The sequence below is a fragment of the Mobula birostris genome, chromosome 3 (genome assembly GCF_030028105.1).
Source record: "Mobula birostris isolate sMobBir1 chromosome 3, sMobBir1.hap1, whole genome shotgun sequence".
Taxonomy (NCBI): Eukaryota; Metazoa; Chordata; class Chondrichthyes; order Myliobatiformes; family Myliobatidae; genus Mobula; species Mobula birostris.
Window position 1 is genome coordinate 29,539,833 of NC_092372.1, and position 16,884 is coordinate 29,556,716.

A 16,884-nucleotide genomic window follows, 5' to 3' on the forward strand; every position below is an offset into this window, starting at 1 on the left:
GGTTGGAGGAAGTGCACGCAAATCTCTGCCTCACTTAGAAGGGCTTTTGAGGTCGCGAGGGAAGGGGAGAAGGAACATGTTGCATCTGCTACAGTTGCGTGATAAAGTATTGGGGGATATGGAGGGGTGGGTGGGGAGTGTTGAGCAGACCAGGGAGTCTCAAAGAGAGTGATCCATGTGGAAAGCAGAAAGGCGGGAGAGAGGGGATGATGAGATTCCATTAGGTCTGATGGAAATAATGAAGAATGGTATATTGGATGCAGGGGCTAGTAGGGTGAAAGGTGAACCAAGAGAGCTTGTATTTCTGTTCTACCTTGGGAAAGCGCACAACTGAGCGCAGACCTCGGATAATAGAGGAAATGCGTTCGAATGGAGCTAAGGCGGAGTGTTGGCATTGGTTCGTCAGCCAAGGCGATTGGCTGGAATTCTACAAGGGGGCGCCAATGAGCTCCTCCGGTTTTCTTGTAAGAAAGGGACTGGTTTAGAAACTGGTTTTATTTCAGCACAAGAAAGTGTCTCCTTGCTGTAACTAGTGTATAATTTGCATTTCCTAGGTTAACACAAAAGGAGACACTAGCGTCAGTGAAGAGGGGCGGTCATGTCAGAGTAGACTTGGAGGTGTCCGGAAGAAACTGTGACAGGTTTTGGTAGCGCATCCTTTAGCTCGGGAGCCGAGCTCTTGTGTGCTGAGTGACGGACGCTGTGGGGAGATGTGCTCAGCCGCCGACAGCACCGGCCCGGAGGACCTGGCCACATTGTCTGAGCTGGATGAGACCATTCTCCTGGATGTGCTCAGCCGCAGGTTCCGGCATGACCAAATTTATGTAAGTCTGTTGAAGCAGGCATCGGGTGGCGGTCATTTAAAGACCCAGTTTAGCATGGAGGAGTTGTCGCCCTCCCATTGACTGGAGGGAATGGAATCAAAATGCGATTATCGCCGGGGAACGATCAGTGTCTGAGCTCTTAAACCGACCGCGGTGATCTTGTTCATCTTTTGTTTAGTAGAAGCAAGGGGGAGCGTCAGCGCTCCGGGCACACTTTGTTTTCAAGTTTGAACGTACCTTGAGATACAAATGAAGAAGTAAACTGGCCAGGCGAGTGTGTGAACCAGCGAGGGTTGCAGTGTACAGCTAGATTTGGGGAATATAATAATACTTAAAAGATACTTTACATCAAGGAAGTGTAATCTATTTCACTCCCCTAAACCAAGGAGTGTAGTTGAACGAGCAGTAGTGATAAATTCGTGTTCAGTCACGCTTGAACCGAGGGCCTCCTTCACTGCTTTTCTATGAACTTAAATTAGACCCGGCAGGACGGCGAGGCCATGGGAACATATGTAACCCCTGAGTTACGACAAGTCACCAGGGAGTTTAAATCATACATCCAGCTCCTTATTTCCCTCCCACTGCTGAGCAGTGAGATGCACATGTTGCTGCCACAGGGGTCGTATATCAGCGGCTATGAAAGCTTGGGGGGAGGGAGAGGGGCAGTTTCTTAGCTACTGCATGCAGCCCAGAAGGCTATGAAGTAAAATCCCAGGGTGTATGCTGTGGTTGATTTTTTAAAAAATATTATTCAGGTTGTTACTCAATCGCAATGTTTCTCGTGGAAAGATGTACAGAGCCAAAGTAACTTCAAATTATAAAAAATGACCAGAAGGCACTTCTTAGGAGCGTCATCAGAATTTGGCTCCAATCCCAAGAAGTTCTTGGGAGTAAATGAATAAAATCTTCGTCAAAGATGTTTTGAGGAGCATCTCAATTGAGCGAAGGAAAGAAGGAGCTGAGGGTTTTTGGGAGGAAACTTCAGAGCTTGGGGGCCTGGGGGCGGGGAGTGCTGAAGGAGCAGCTTCTGTCGGCAGGGAGATTTAAATACAAAAGCGAGAAATTTAAAGTTGTGTTCTGCTTCTAGGAGCAGATGTTGTTATTGACTAAAGGCGAGTGAAAATGTACAGTCCTTGGGGGGAGGGTGTTCAGAGTCAAAGTAAATTTATTATCATGTTTTGTGCAGCTCTTTGAAAGAAAGAAGCAGAAGGTGGGGGGGGGGGGGCGAAATTCCGGAGTGTTTGGTAGCTTTTACAGTGAAGTACAATAACACCTTGATTTCATGATCTTATTTTGTCATATGAAAGAATTGTATATTAGAAGTCTGTTTTTCATTGCTGCAGTGGGCTAGCGAACGGGATTGAATTGCTGTTTCTGTGCTCTTTAGATGTATCAATGGGTCTAGGCAAAGAAATGAACGAAAAACATAAACAGAAGGCTCGCAAAATCCTATCAATTGCAGTGGATAGAAAATTATTTAAGGTGCATTTGGGAATGCCTTGTACACTTGCTGTGAGGCAGTGTGCTAAGCTACATCCACTTGTAAAACTTCCTTTTGAAAGCTATAATATAAAATTTATCATGGGGAAATGAATTTCTCTTGTATGATCATATCTCCAGAAAGTTCCAAGCTTATGATGCTGCCGGTTCACAACTAGTACTAAAATCAGGCACTTCTCTGAGTTCAATGCTCAATATGAGTGTGTGTAACACAAGTGAAAAGTGAATTCTTGGCACCCAGATTTCCAGCACAAGTCTGGAAGGAGAAGTGTGAAAGCCTGAATGTTAGCACTGATTAGACTATTCCCCATATTTCTTGATTCTTCAACAGAAGATGTAGTTTCCTTGTGTCCTCCTAGTGTTTGTAAGTGAAACGCTGGCTTTGTGATGCCTGGATTGCCTAAATCTGGTGTTTTCACGTGCCTCCTAATTCTTTTAAAAAGCATGATAAGAAACTAATAAATCTGCACTCCCAAGTAAACATCCTTCCAGAAGTTTATTAGGGCAAGATAAATGATCAGGGTATGAGTTTTCAGACTAAAGTTAGTGAAAGGGTAGTTTTCCTGGTCTCTGCAATTTACTCCAGGAAAAGGCAATTAAATGTTCTACACAAGTGTGAAGTTAGCTGTATCTGGATTTCTAAAACCCCCATGCAATTAAGTCTAAGTTTGCTTAGGAAGCTAAATGGATGTGTAATAAATACACATAATGTTATTTAGGGTGCAGTGCATTTAATTCCTAGTAATTTAAAAAGCCAAAATAAATTTATTATGGAAGTACATATACTACTTTGGGGTTTGCTTCCTTGCAGACATTTACAGGAAAATAAAGAACTGCAATAGAATTTATGAAAAATATTAATAAACAGGCTGACAAACAGCAAATGTGCAAAAGAAGACATTGTGCAAACATTAAAAAAATACTGAGAACATGAGTTGTAGAGTCCTTGGAAATGTTTGTGGAGCGAGGTTATCCACACTGGTTTGGTTGTAGAGTAATAGCTGTTCCTGGAACTGGTGGTGTGGGACCTAAGGCTCCTGTAGCTCCCTGCAGATGGTAGTAGCAAGAAGAGAGTGTGGCCTGAAGAGTGGGTGTATTTGATGATGGATGCAAATTCCTTGTGGCAGCACATCTTGTAAATGCACTCTGTGGTGGAGAGGCCTTGCCTATGATGGACTGGTCTGTATCCAGTAACACTTTCTGTGTTGGCAGTTGAAGTTCCTAGCATCAGATGATGTTTATCTTATTTCCAGTATACAGTAGTTTTTTTTAAAACTAAATTTGCTTTTTCACATTTCTATGGTAGAATTTCAACTCTGGGTTAATAGTTTGGACATCTACCAGTCATAATATTATAATGCTTTTATAGTATACATCAAAATTACTAAGTTTCTAAATTGCAATGTTTTAAACAGCAATGTTGGTGTTTTCTATAATTGCCTTACTACTGTAGTCATACCTGCTGAGCTCCATTTTCGCAGTGGTATAGGCAGGAATGCCTTCTTTTGACCCTGTTTTGACTTGCTGATCAGATAGTTTTACCATTACTGTGCCACCTTGTGCATTACTGTTCGATTAACTGACTCCTTTGTCTCCGCCTATCAGCTGAGGTTTCCATCTGTCTCATTTTTACCCCTAGTCTTCCTGTGCACTCCTGTTAACTGGCTTTGTTTTATCTTCTGACATTATAAATTGAGTTTATTGTCATGTGCACAAGTACATTTATGCATGGGTGCAATGAAAAACTTGCACAGTATATCAGGCAAATAGTCTCATAAGGCATTAGACTAGTAGCCTGAAGGTTGTGAGTTCGAGCCCCAGCCAAGGCAACGTGTTGTGTCCTTGAGCAAGGCACTTAATCACACATTGCTCTGCGAGGACACTGGTGCCAAGCTGTATGGGTCCTAATGCCCTTCCCTTGGATAACATTGGTGTTGTGGAGAGGGGAGAATTGCAGCATGGGCAATTGCTGGTCTTCCATACAACCTTGCCCAGGCCTGCGCCCTGGAGAGTGAAGACTTTCCAGGCGCAGATCCATGGTCTCGCAAGACTAACAGATGCCTTAAGTCTCATATAAACAGCATTCACCAGAAAACCATAAATTAAACAAGTTCTGCACAATTACTGTACCTTCTGTCCAATGGTAGGTGTGGGAAGGCGGCAGTGGGGACCTTTGACAGGTGCTGTCTTCTGGAGGCAGTGTCTCATGTATATACTCTCAACAGTGAGGAGGGATGAGCCTGTGATATTTTGAGATGAATCAACTACTCTTGGTAGTTCAAAACAGATTCACCAAGAGCCCATTCACAGCAATCTCTTTCACATCTATGCTCACTGACCTCAAACGAATTCAGTTTAGCAGTGCCTGAGTTATAAATCTGTCAAATGTCAGTAATGTCCTTTATTACTGCTTGAAATGGCCTCAAATTCTTAACTTGAGTAATCACTCCATAATGCTGATCTTGCTCTTAGCTGCTAAGATCCTGAGATTTCATATTCTCTCCATTTAGCTTTTTGTTACTCTATTTCTCATTTCCTTAAAATCCTTGTCTTTAACCAAGCTTTTAGTCATGCTTTTGTGGCTCAATGTCATTAATGTTCATGTGAAATACAATGACTATGCTTAAGATGCACTTACACAAACATAAATAGGCAGGCCTCGAAGGATACAACCAAACAGCACACAGATGGGTTTGGTGTTAATGCTCAAGGGCTGAAGGGCTAATTCCTGTGCTGATTCTAGGTTACGAGGTTACAACCTAGGATGTGAAGTAACAGTACGTTGTTCCTGTCCCCACAGTGGAGGCTACCTCAGTAGCTATATTTAAGACAAGGTTGGATAGATTTTTGCATAATAGGGGAATTAACAGATATGGGAAAAAGGCAGGTGGATGGAGATGAGTTCACGGCCGTTATTGAAAGGTGGAGCAGGCTCGACAGGCAAGATGGCCTACTCCTGCTCCTTATGTTATCATTGTATCTAAGAGCACTGGGGAAACACCAGGTAAGTTTATTAACATGGAACCTTAGAAATTATTAAATCTTCTTTTGGATCTATACTTTTCTAAGAATAGAAGGAAGTCCCTATCTTCAGATAGTTCAGCAGAAGTTCTAAGAATGGAGTGGTTTACGACTGTTTTGTGATGTGAAATTTGTTGTTTTGCAGCAGCAGTACAAAGAAAACACAAAATACTCTGAAGATGCTGGGGTCAAAGCAACACTCACAACCCGCTGGAGGAGCTCAACAGGTCTCCTGATGAATGGTTCTGGCCCGAAAGATTGACTGATTGATTCCACGGATGCTGCCCAACCTGCTGAGTTCCTCCAGTGTGTTGTGAGGCCAAAGAGAAAACATTACTATAATAGCCCCAAAAGAATCGCAAGGTGGAGTTTATGGGTTCATTGTTTCGAAATCAGATGGCAGAGGGGACACTTTGTTGACAGAATAAATTGAGAAGTGATGTTCTCACTTGTGGAACGATCTACAACTGATCTCCAAAACTAGAATTAATGAACTTAAAGGGATAAAAAAAAACAATTTATTTAATAAAGTGGTTAGGAATGGGCAACTCGCTTTCCCAGTTAGTGGTTGAGGCAAATACCCTGGATCCTTTTGGAAGGAAACTTAAATTTGTATACTCTAGAAAAAAGAAATGCTGAATTTGCTGAAAGGCTGAGGTGATTTCCATATGGAATGTAAATAGTTTTGGAGACTAGCAGACATCCCACCCTGCAAAAGCTCATTTCAGGGAGGTAGCACCATCAATTTGCGGGAGACTTCCGGGAGAGGTGGGATGTCTGCAATAGAGTAGCTCCTTAGCAGCTGGCCAGCTAGTTTAAATAACGTTAGCTATGCTAATGAATGAATAACACCTGTTAAACTCAGCTCAACATGTCTTTTACATTTTAACCCACCATGGGCAATAGAAAAGTCACTGTTGCAAACAGTGCAGCGAGCAACACTGTCATTATTTTTGACCCCTATTAGGCAGGGGTACACTTTAGGGTAGTCTGGGGTGACGTACGTTTTATATTTTCTTTTTTTGGAACACTCTGCCACTCTGACTTTTTTTGGAACTCTCTCTTGCTCTCTCTCTATCGCGTGCGTGTGCGCGCTCTCTCGCTAGTGGTCGCTCTCATGCTCGCTTTCTCTCCCACTCTCTCACACTTGCTTTCTCGCTCTCACTCACTCTCTTTCTCTCGCATGCTTGTTTTCTTGCTCTCACTCTCGCTTGTGGTCGCTCTCACTCGCGCTCGCTTTCTCTCTCTCTCTTGCACTCTCTCGTAGTCGCTCTCACTCGTGCTCACTTTCTCGCACTTGCTCTGTCGCACTTGCTTTCTCGCTCTCGCTCGCTCCCTCGTGCTTGCTTTCTCACTCTCACGCTCTCTCGTGGTCGCTCTCACTCGCGCTCACTTTCTCACTCTTGCTCTCGCTCTCTCGCGCTTGCTTTCTCGCTCTCATACTTTCACGCTCTCTCATGGTTTCTCTCACTCACGCTCGCTTTCTCGCTCTTGCGCTCGCTCTCTCGTGTGCTCTCTCATGCTCGCCCTCAAAAAAAATCAAATTCCGGGACATTGTATATCATTTGCGGGCATCAGGGAGCCACTACTAATTTGCGGAAGACTCCTGGACCTTCCAGGAGAGGTGGGATGTCTGGACTAGTTATGCCAACATGGTGTTTCTCAGTCATGCAGTCTGTAATAGTGTATGTTTATTTTTGTGTTCTGAATAATCGTTGTTTATTATTTTGGATCAGAATCACTGTCTTGTGATGTGAAATTTTATTTTTCAGCAGCAATGCAATACAAAGAAGTAAAATTAATATAATAGTGCAGAAATGGGAATAACAAAGTAGAGATTATGGGTTCCTTGTTTAGAAATCAGATGGCAAAGGACAAATGGGTCTTTAGGCTCTTTCCAATACCATCTCCCTGATGGTATGAACAAGTCGTGGCAAATTTGATTTGGACAAACTTATCAAAAAATTGGTCTAATGCAAATCTGTTACATTCATTCCAATTCATTCTATCTAACTTGTATGTAAATATTTGATGTTGTTTTATGGATAACTTGAATGTACTATTAGTAGTTTAGCCAAGCTTGTATTGTGTGACAAGCTAATATGGAAATTTTCAAAACAATAGTAAAATGAGGTTGGTTTCAGAATTTTAATGGTTGTTAAAATTCAAAGTAAATTTATTATCAAAGTATATGTCACCACAGACTATCCTGATATATAGTTTCTTGCACCTCACAGTAGAACAAAGAAATGTAACAGAATCAATGAGAAACTACAGTACTGGGTGCAATAGTCTCAGGCACATATGTATAGCTGGGGTGGCTAAGATTTTTGCACAGTTTTGTAGTAATTTTATGTATGGCACCGTACTGCTACTGCTGCTGCAAAAAAGCAAGTTTCATGAAGCATGTAACGGATGATAAACCTGATTGTGATATGGGCCTCTATTGTGGACTGAGAGTGGAAAGGCGACAGGGAGAGGGGAATCATGGTTGGGGAAAATGGGAAGGGTGACGGGAGGGAGCAGGAAGCATCAGAAAGACGTTCTGTAATGATATATATTATAAGTCTCGGAGCTTACACCAACCATAGCGTGTAGTCTGAAGACCAAAGAGCTCAATTTTGGTTTCATCAGACCATAGAACCTTCTTCCAGCTGACCTCAGGGTCTCCCACATGCTTTCTGGCAAACCCAGTGAGATTTCATCTAATTTTTTTTTATCAACAGTGGCTTTCTCTTTGCCACTCTCCCATAAAGCTGCAACTGGTGAAGCATCCAGGCAACAGTTGTATGCTTAGTCTCTCCCATCTCAGCCATGGAAGCTTGTAACCTCTCCAGAGTTGTCAGAGGTCTCTTGGTGGCCTCCATCAGTTGTCCCCTTCTTGCACGATCACTCAGTTTCTGAGGACTGCCTGCTTGAAGCAGATTTAAAGCTGTGCCATATTCTTTCCATTTCGTGTTGATTGACTTCACTGTATTCCGAGTGATACTCAGTGACTTGGAAATCTTCTTGTATCCACCTCCTGAGACTTGTGCTTTTCAATAGCATTTTTGCGAAGTTGCTTGGAGTGTTCTTTTGTCTTCATGGTGTAATTTTTGCCAGAATACGATATACATTAACGTTCTGGAAGAGGGGACCGAGTGTAGTGTATTTCAGTTTGCTGATGACACTAAATTGAATGGAAAAGCAAATTGTGCAGAAGATACGGAGAGTCTGCAGAGAGATTAAGTGAGTGGGCAAGGGTTTGGCAGATGGAGTACAATGTTGGTAAATGTGAGGTCATCCACTTTGGCAGGAAAAATGGAAGAGATTATTATTTAAATAGTAAAAAATTGCAGCATGCTGCTGTGCAGAGGGACTTGGGATTGCTTGTGCATGAATCACAAAAGGTTGGTTTGCAGATGCAGCAGGCTATCAAGAAGGCAAATGGAATGGTGGCCTTCATTGCTAGAGGGATTGAATTTAAGAGCAGGAGGTTATGCTGCAACTGTACAGGGTACTGGTGAGGCAGCACCTGGAGTACTGTTTGCAGTTCTGATCTCCTTACTTGATAAAGGATATACTGTCTTTGGAGGCAGTGCAGAGGAGGTTCACCAGATTGATTCCAGAGATGAAGGGGTTAGACTATGAGGAGAGATCGAATTGCTTGGGGCTGTGGATCGCTGGAATTCAGAAGAATGAGAGGAGATCTTATAGAAACATATAAAATGATGAAAGGGATGGATAAGTTCGAGGCAAGAAAGCTGTTTCCACTGGTAGGGGAGACATGAACTAGGGGACATAGCAGCAAGATTTGGGGGAGTAGATTTGAGACAGAGATGAGGAGGAACTGCTGTTCCCAGAGAGTGGTGAATCTGTGGAATTCTCTGCCCAATGAAGCAGTGGAGGCTACCTCAGTAAATATATTTAAGGTTGGATAGATTTTTGCATAGTAGGGGAATTGAGGGTTATGGGGGAAAAGGCAGGTAGGTGGGGATGAGTCCATGGTCAGATCAGCCATGATCTTATTAAATGGCGGAGCAGACTTGACAGGCCAGATGGCCTACTCCTGCTCCTATTTCTTATGATCTTATTATGTTCTTGATATTGACTCATCAGCAGTTGGACCTTCCAGATACAGGTGTATTTTTACTACAGTCAATTGAAACACTGTGACTGCACACAGGTCTCCAAAAACAGATTTCCATTTAACTAATTATGTGACTTCTAAAACCAATTGGCTGCACCTATGATGATTTGGTGTGTCATATTAAAGGGGGGGGTGAATACTTATGCAATCAATTATTAAGCATTTTATGTTTGTAATTTAGAACACTTTGTAGAGGGGAACAATATCCTGGCAGGAAGGTTTACTAAGGCTATTGGGGAGAGTTTAAACTAGAATTGCTGGGGGGGTGGGAACCGAACTGAAGTGACAGAGGAAAGGGAGGTTGGCTCACAAATAGAGAAAGTTTGGAGACAGTGCGAAAGGGAGGATAGGCAGGTGATAGAGAAAGGATGCGCTCAGTCCGATGGTTTGAGATGTGTCGATTTTAATGCGAGGAGAATCATGAGTAAAGCGGATGAGCCTACAAGAGGAGAAGCTGTACTTGACCTGGTATTGGGAAATGAACCTGGTCAGGTGTCAGGTCTATCAGTGGGAGAGCATTTTGGAGATAATGATCACAATTCTGCCTCCTTTACCATAGCATTGGAGAGGGATAGGAACAGGCAAGTTAGGGAAATGTTTAATTGGAGTAGGGGGAACTATGAGGCTATCAGGCAGGAAAGTGAAGCATGAATTGGAAACAGATGTTCTCAGGGAAATGTACCAAAGAAATGTGACAAATCTTCAGGGGATATTTGTGTGGGGTCCTGAGTAGATATGTTCTATGAGACATGGAAAGGATGGTAGGGTACAAGATCCGAGGTGCACAAAGGCTCTTGTAAATCTAGTTAAGAAGAAAAGAAGAGCTTATGAAAGGTTCAAAAAAACTAGGTAATGATGTGAATCTACAAGATTATAAGGCTAACAGGAAGGAGCGTAAGAATGAAATTAGGAGAGCCAGAAAGGGCCATGAGAAGGCCTTGGCGGACAGGATTAAGGAAATCCCCGAGGCATTCTACAAGTATGTGAACAGCAAGAGGATAAGATATGAGAGAATAGGACCAATCAATTGTAACAATGGAAAAGTGTCTATGGAACTGGAGCAAATAGTGGAGGTACTTAATGAATACTTTGCTTCAGTATTCACTACGGAAAAGGATCTTGGCGATTGTAGGGATGACCTACAGTGGACTGAAAAACTTGAGAATGTGGATATTAAGGAAGAGAATGTGCTGAAGCTTTTGGAAAGCATCAAGTTGGATAAGTCACTGGGACCGGATGGAATGTACCCCAGGCTACTGTGGGAAGCAGGGGAGGAGATTGCTGAGCCTCTGGCGATGATCTTTGCATCATCAATGAGGACGGGAGAGGTTCCAGAGGATTGGAGGGTTGCGGATGTTATTCTCTTATTCAAGAAAGGGAGTAGGGATAGCCCAGGAAATTGTAGACCGATGAGTCTTACTTCAGTGGTTGGTAAGCTGATGGAGAAGATCCTGAGAGGCAGGATTTATGAACATTTGGAGAGTCATAATATGATTAGGAACAGTCAGCATGGCTTTGTCAAAGGCAGGTCGTGCCTTACGAGCCTGATTGAATTTTTTGAGTATATGACTAAACATATTGATGAAGGTAGAGCTGTAGATGTAGTGTATATGGATTTTAGCAAGGCATTTGATAAGGTACCCCATGCAAGGCTTATTGAGAAAGTAAGGAGGCATGGGATCCAAGGGGACATTGCTTTGTGGATCCAGAACTGGCTTGTCCACAGAAGGCAAAGAGTGGTTGTAGACAGGTGATATTCTGTTTGGAGGCCGGTGACCAGTGGTGTGCCTCAGGGATCTGTTCTGGGACCCTTACTCTTTGTGATTTTTATAACTGACCTAGATGAGGAAGCGGAGGGATGGGTTAGTAAATTTGCTGATGACACAAAGGTTGGGAGTATTGTGGATAGTGTGGAGGGTTGTCAGAGGTTACAGCGGGACATTGATAGGATGCAAAACTGGGCTGAGAAGTGCTAGATGGAGTTCAACCCAGTTAAGTGTGAGGTGGTTCATTTTGGTAGGTCAAATATGATGGCAGAATATAGTATTAATGGTAAGATTCTTGGCAGTGTGGAGGATCAGAAGGATCTTGGGGTCCAAGTCCATAGGACGTTCAAAGCTGCTAAGCAGGTTGACTCTGTGGTTAAGAAGGCATACGGTGCATTGGCCTTCATCAATCGTGGGACTGAGTTTTAAGAGTCGAGAGGTAATGTTGCAGCTATATAAGACCCTGGTCAGACCCTACTTGGAGTACTGTGTTCAATTCTGGTCGCCTCACTACAGGAAGGATGTGGAGACCATAGAAATGGTGCAGAGGAGATTTACGAGGATGTTGCCTGGATTGGGGAGCATGCCTTATGAGAATAGGTTGAGTGAACTCGGCCTTTTCTCCTTGGAGCAGCGGAGGATGAGAGGTGACTTGATAGAGGTGTACAAGATAATGAGAGGCATTGATTGTGTGGATAGTCAGAGGCTTTTCCCCAGGGCTGAAATGGCTGGCACGAGAGGACATAGTTTTAAGGTGCTTGGAAGTAGGTACAGAGGAGATGTCAGGGGGAAGTTTTTTTACGCAGAGAGTGGTGAGTGCGTGGAACGGGCTGCCAGTGGCAGTGGTGGAGGCGGAAACGATAGGGTCTTTTAAGAGACTCCTGGATGGCTGCTTGGAGCTTAGAAAAATAGAGGGCTTTGGGTAAAGCCTAGGTAGTTCTAAGGTAGGGACATGTTCGGCACAGCTTTGTGGGCCGAGGGGCCTGTATTGTGCTGTAGGTTTTCTATGTTTCTATGTCTGTTTTCGCTTTGACACAAAATAGTCTTTTTCTGTTGATCAGCGTCAAAACAGCCAAATTAAGTCTACTGTGATTCAGTGTTGTAAAACATGAAAAATTCCGAAGTGGCGGGGGCGGGGTAAATACTTTATATTGGCACTGTATGTGCCTCAGACTTTTGCACAGTGCTGACACTGACAGACTATGAAGAAACATGACAAAGAAGACAAACTATGCAATATAAATAAATACTGAGAACCTGAGTTGTAGAGTCCTTGAAAGTCAGTCCATAGTGTTGAGTGGTCAGTTCACTGTTGTAGTGAGTGAAGTTATCATGCAAGTTCAGGAGCCTGATTGTTGAAGGGTAATAACTGCTCCTAAACCTGGTGGTGTGGGACCTAGGGCTTCTGCACCTCCTTCCTGTTGGTCACACCAAGAAGAGAACATGGCCTGGATGGTGGGGTCCTTGATGACAGATGCTGCTTTCTTGTGGCAGTACTCTTTGTAGATGTGCTCAATGGTGAAGAGGGCCTTTCTTGTGATACACTGGGCTGAATGAATTATGTTTTGTAGGCTTTTCCATTCCTAGGCATTGGTGTCTCCATACTTGCCATGATGTAGCCAATCAGGATACCTTCCACAGCGTACCTATAGAAGTTTGTCAAAGTTTTAGATGTCATGCCAAATGTGGATTCGGCAGAAAAATAGATTTTCTACTTTATTCTTGTGAAAGGAATGGAGCTCTGGAACATAAGTTTTATTTGGAGTAAGATGGCCAATTCTCCAACAGACCTATTGGAGAGAACATACTGAGGTAAATTTAATAAAACACTTTTTCAATCCTAAACCAATGGGACCCAAATATGTTCAAGTGGGATTGACTGGAGGTGCTTGCAATAATTTTTTTTTTCCATTTACGGGACGTGAGCATCACCAGCTAAACCAGCATTTATTGCCCATCCCTAGTTGCCCTTGAGAAGGTGGTGATGAGCTGCAGTCCCTGAGGTGTAGGTACCCCTACAGTGCTGTTGGGGAGAGAATTCCATGATTTTGACCCAACGACAATGAAGGAACGGTGATATGTTTCCAAGTCAGGTTGGTGAGTGACTTGGAGGGAGATTTCCAAGTGGTGGTGTTCCCAGGTATCTGCTGTTCTTGTCCTTCTAGATGGTAGTGGTCATGGGTCTGGAAGATGCTGCCTTAGGACTTCTGGTGTGGTGTTGCAGTGCATCTTGTAGATGGTACACACTGCTGCAGCTGTTCGTCGATGGTGGAGGCATCGGATCTTGTGTACATTGTAACATAGAGTGAAATGCATCTTTTGCATTAACAAACTCGCCTGAGGGTGTGCTGGGGGCAGCCTGCAAGTGTTGCCACCTATTCTGGCGCCGACATAGCATGACCACAGTGCTCAGCAGAATAACACAGCGCAACACGGTAGCGCAGCGGTTAACACTGTGTTATTACAGCTCAGGGCGTCAAGAGTTTGGAGTTCAATTCCAACGTCATCTGTAAGAAGTCCGTATGTCCTCCCCATGGAGAATGTGGGTTTTCTCCATGTCCTGTTTCCTCCCATGGTCCAAAGATGTACTGGTTAGTGGGTTAATTGGTCATTGTAAATTGTCCTGTGATTAGGCTAGGGTTAAATTGGGGGTTGCTGGGAGGTGCAGATTGAAGGCTAGAAGGGCCTATTCCAAGCTGTGTTTCTAACTACAAAATGGAACACAATAAGCAGCAAAACAGGCCCTGTTCCTCCCTCCCTCCCGCCTGCCCACACACATATACAGTCCTTTAACCCCAGGGCAGACCTCCAGCCTCCAGTGGACCTTGCTTGATTATATCCAAGCCATCATTGCAGTTCAGTGTTCAAAGAAAACCAACAGAATTTTCTGAAGGCTAACTGAGAAATGAGTAACATTAATGCTGGAAGGTGGACAAAAGAAAATTAGCCAATTCCTTTATTTTGCCACAGATACTAAAGGGACAGCTTAAAAAAATTGTTATGCATGCCATCCAAACAGATCATTTTATTTTTACAGCACAGTGAGGTTTGTTTAAGGGAAGGCAACAGCAGAATACAGAACAAGTGATCAGCAGGAGGACAATATGGTGCAAGGCTATCCTAGAGTTATAGCGTTTAGATTTAAAAGAGTAAAACAGATATAATGGTTAGATCTGCAAAGAACAGATTGCATCGAGTCCTGGCTGTGAGTGAGTTCTTGCTGACTCAGAATGGTGTGACTTTAGCTATGTTTGGTGGAAGCTGAATAACATGACATCAGTAGCCTACTGGAAACAATTTAATGTTTACTTGCATCTTGAATGGAGCAGGCTTCAGAATAAGTGGTCGATGGAATCAAGAGTTGTGGTAATGTTGGACTGTGCATCAATAGCAAAAGATGTGAAAAGGATAATGTCACTAAGATGTAAGCAGATGAAGAGGGAGCTGAGTATCAAACACTGAGCTATTCTGGAGCGGATTGTGGGGACCACAAAGCCAGCCATTGTTAGTGGGCTGGTCAGCTTGAGATGCACAAGATTGGAAGTAAGGCAGATGGTTGATAATATAATGAAAGTTATAATGGAGGACGAAGTGCTTGTGAAACAGCTGTCACAGAAAGTGTACCCCATTCTTTAACATGTTTAGAATATGTAGTTTAAAGGGTTTGATTAAGTACAGGGTTTGTGTAGAAGAGCTAGATAAGACTAGAGTAATTTGAGCAAATGGGGATCACTGATGGACCTTTTGAGTAATGGATGATGAAAAAAAATGGTTCTTCTGTAATAGTTGATGAACAAAATGAATTAGCATTTTGATTTGTGAAGATTCAACTACATGAAGATGGAAATCTTAAACATGAGAAAGTCTGCAGCTGCTGGAAATCCAAAGCAACACACACAAAATGCTGGAGAAACACAGCAGGTCGGGCAGCATCTATGGAAATTTCCAGAAGGCATTCGATAAGGTGCTGCACAAGAGACTTATAAATAAGATATGGATGCATGGAGTTGGAGGAAGTGTATTGGCATGGATAGTGGATTGGTTAACCAATCGAAGGCAGAGAGTTGGTATAAATGGGTGTTTCTCTGGTTGGCAGTCTGTGGTGAGTGGGGTGCCGCAGGGGTCAGTGCTGGGCACGCAGCTGTTTACCATTTACATTTATGATTTGGAAGAGGAAACTGAGTGTAACGTAGCAAAATTTGCTGATGACACTAAACTGAGTGGAACAGCAAATTGTACAGAGGATGTGGAGGGTCTGCAGAGGGATATAGATGGGTTAAGTGAGTGGGCCAAGGTCTGGCAGATGGAATACAACGTTGGTAAATGCGAGATCATCCACTTTGGAAGGAATAATAGAAGAGCAGATTATTATTTAAATGGTGAAAGATTGCAGCATGCTGTTGTGCAGAGGGACTTGGGGATGCTTGTGCATGAATCTCAAAAAGTTGGCTTGCAGGTACAACAGGTTATTAAGAAGGCAAACGGAATATTGGCCTTCATTGCTAGAGGGATTGAATTCAAGAGCAGGGAGGTCATACTGCAGCTATACAGGGTACTGGTGAGACCGTACCTGGAGTACTGTGTGCAGTTCTGATCTCCGTACTTGAGGAAGGATATACTGGCTTTGGAGGCAGTGCAGAGGAGGTTCACCAGGTTGATTCCAGAGATGAAGGGGTTAACCAATGAGGAGAGATTGAGTCACCTGGGACTGTACTCTCTGGAGTTCAGAAGAATGAGAGGGGATCTTATAGAAACATACAAAATTTTGAAAGGGATAGATAAGATAGAAGTAGGGAAGTTGTTTCCATTGGTAAGTGAAACTAGAACTCGGGGACATTTCCTCAAGATTCAGGGGAGAAGATTTTGGACAGAGATGAGGAGAAATTGTTTTTCCCAGAGAGTGGTGAATCTGTGGAATTCTCTGCTCAGGGAAGCAGTTGAGGCTTCTTCACTAAATATATTTAAGAAAGAGTTAGATAGGTTTTTACATAGGAAGGGAATTAAGGGTTATGGGGAAAAGGAGGTAGATGGAGCTGAGTTTACAGCCATGATCTTATTGAGTGGTGGGGCAGGCTCGATAGGCCGGATGACCTACTCCTGCTCCTATTTCTTATGTTCTTATGAAATGGATAACAGTCGACATTTCAGGACAAAACCCTTCTTCAGTCCTGACGAAGGATGTTGGCCCAAAACAACAACTGTTTATCCATTTCTATAGAAGTTGCCTGACCTGTTGAGTTCCTTGTATGTTAATGAAGTTGTCTTTCAATATTTTTATTATATTATATAAATTGCATAAATACAAATACAAAATTCATAAGGATACAAGTAATACAAATTACATTACATTTAAACCACAGTAATATGATCACAGTATCCCATATTCCAAATCAATCATGTAGAAAAAAAGATTGAATTATGAAATAAAATAACATAATTGTATTTTTTAAAAAAATCTACCCCCACTACCAAAATGAGTTGGTTGGTTAAAAAAAAAAGAAAAAAAAGAAATATCTTACCATATAATATTATAATAATGGCTCAGATCCATACTTTAATAACAGTTCAAAGATTATGAAAATAACTCAAAGGGTCCCCATAACATTAGAAAATCATGTTTAGAATCAGAAATCGAACAATAAAT

General features: G+C 42.7%; 1 protein-coding gene across 2 annotated transcripts in view; it reads left to right on the forward strand.

Annotated features, from left to right (window-relative positions):
* Positions 1-517: 517 nt before the first annotated feature.
* The window catches only part of LOC140194951 (myosin-IIIa), a 176,153-nt gene continuing 159,786 nt past the window's right edge, over positions 518-16,884 (forward strand). For both annotated transcript variants that reach the window (XM_072252403.1, XM_072252404.1), the window contains exon 1: positions 518-824. In XM_072252403.1, coding sequence (XP_072108504.1) covers positions 711-824 — 114 coding nt within the window. In that variant the 5' untranslated portion in view covers positions 518-710. The remainder of the gene's footprint in view (positions 825-16,884) is intronic.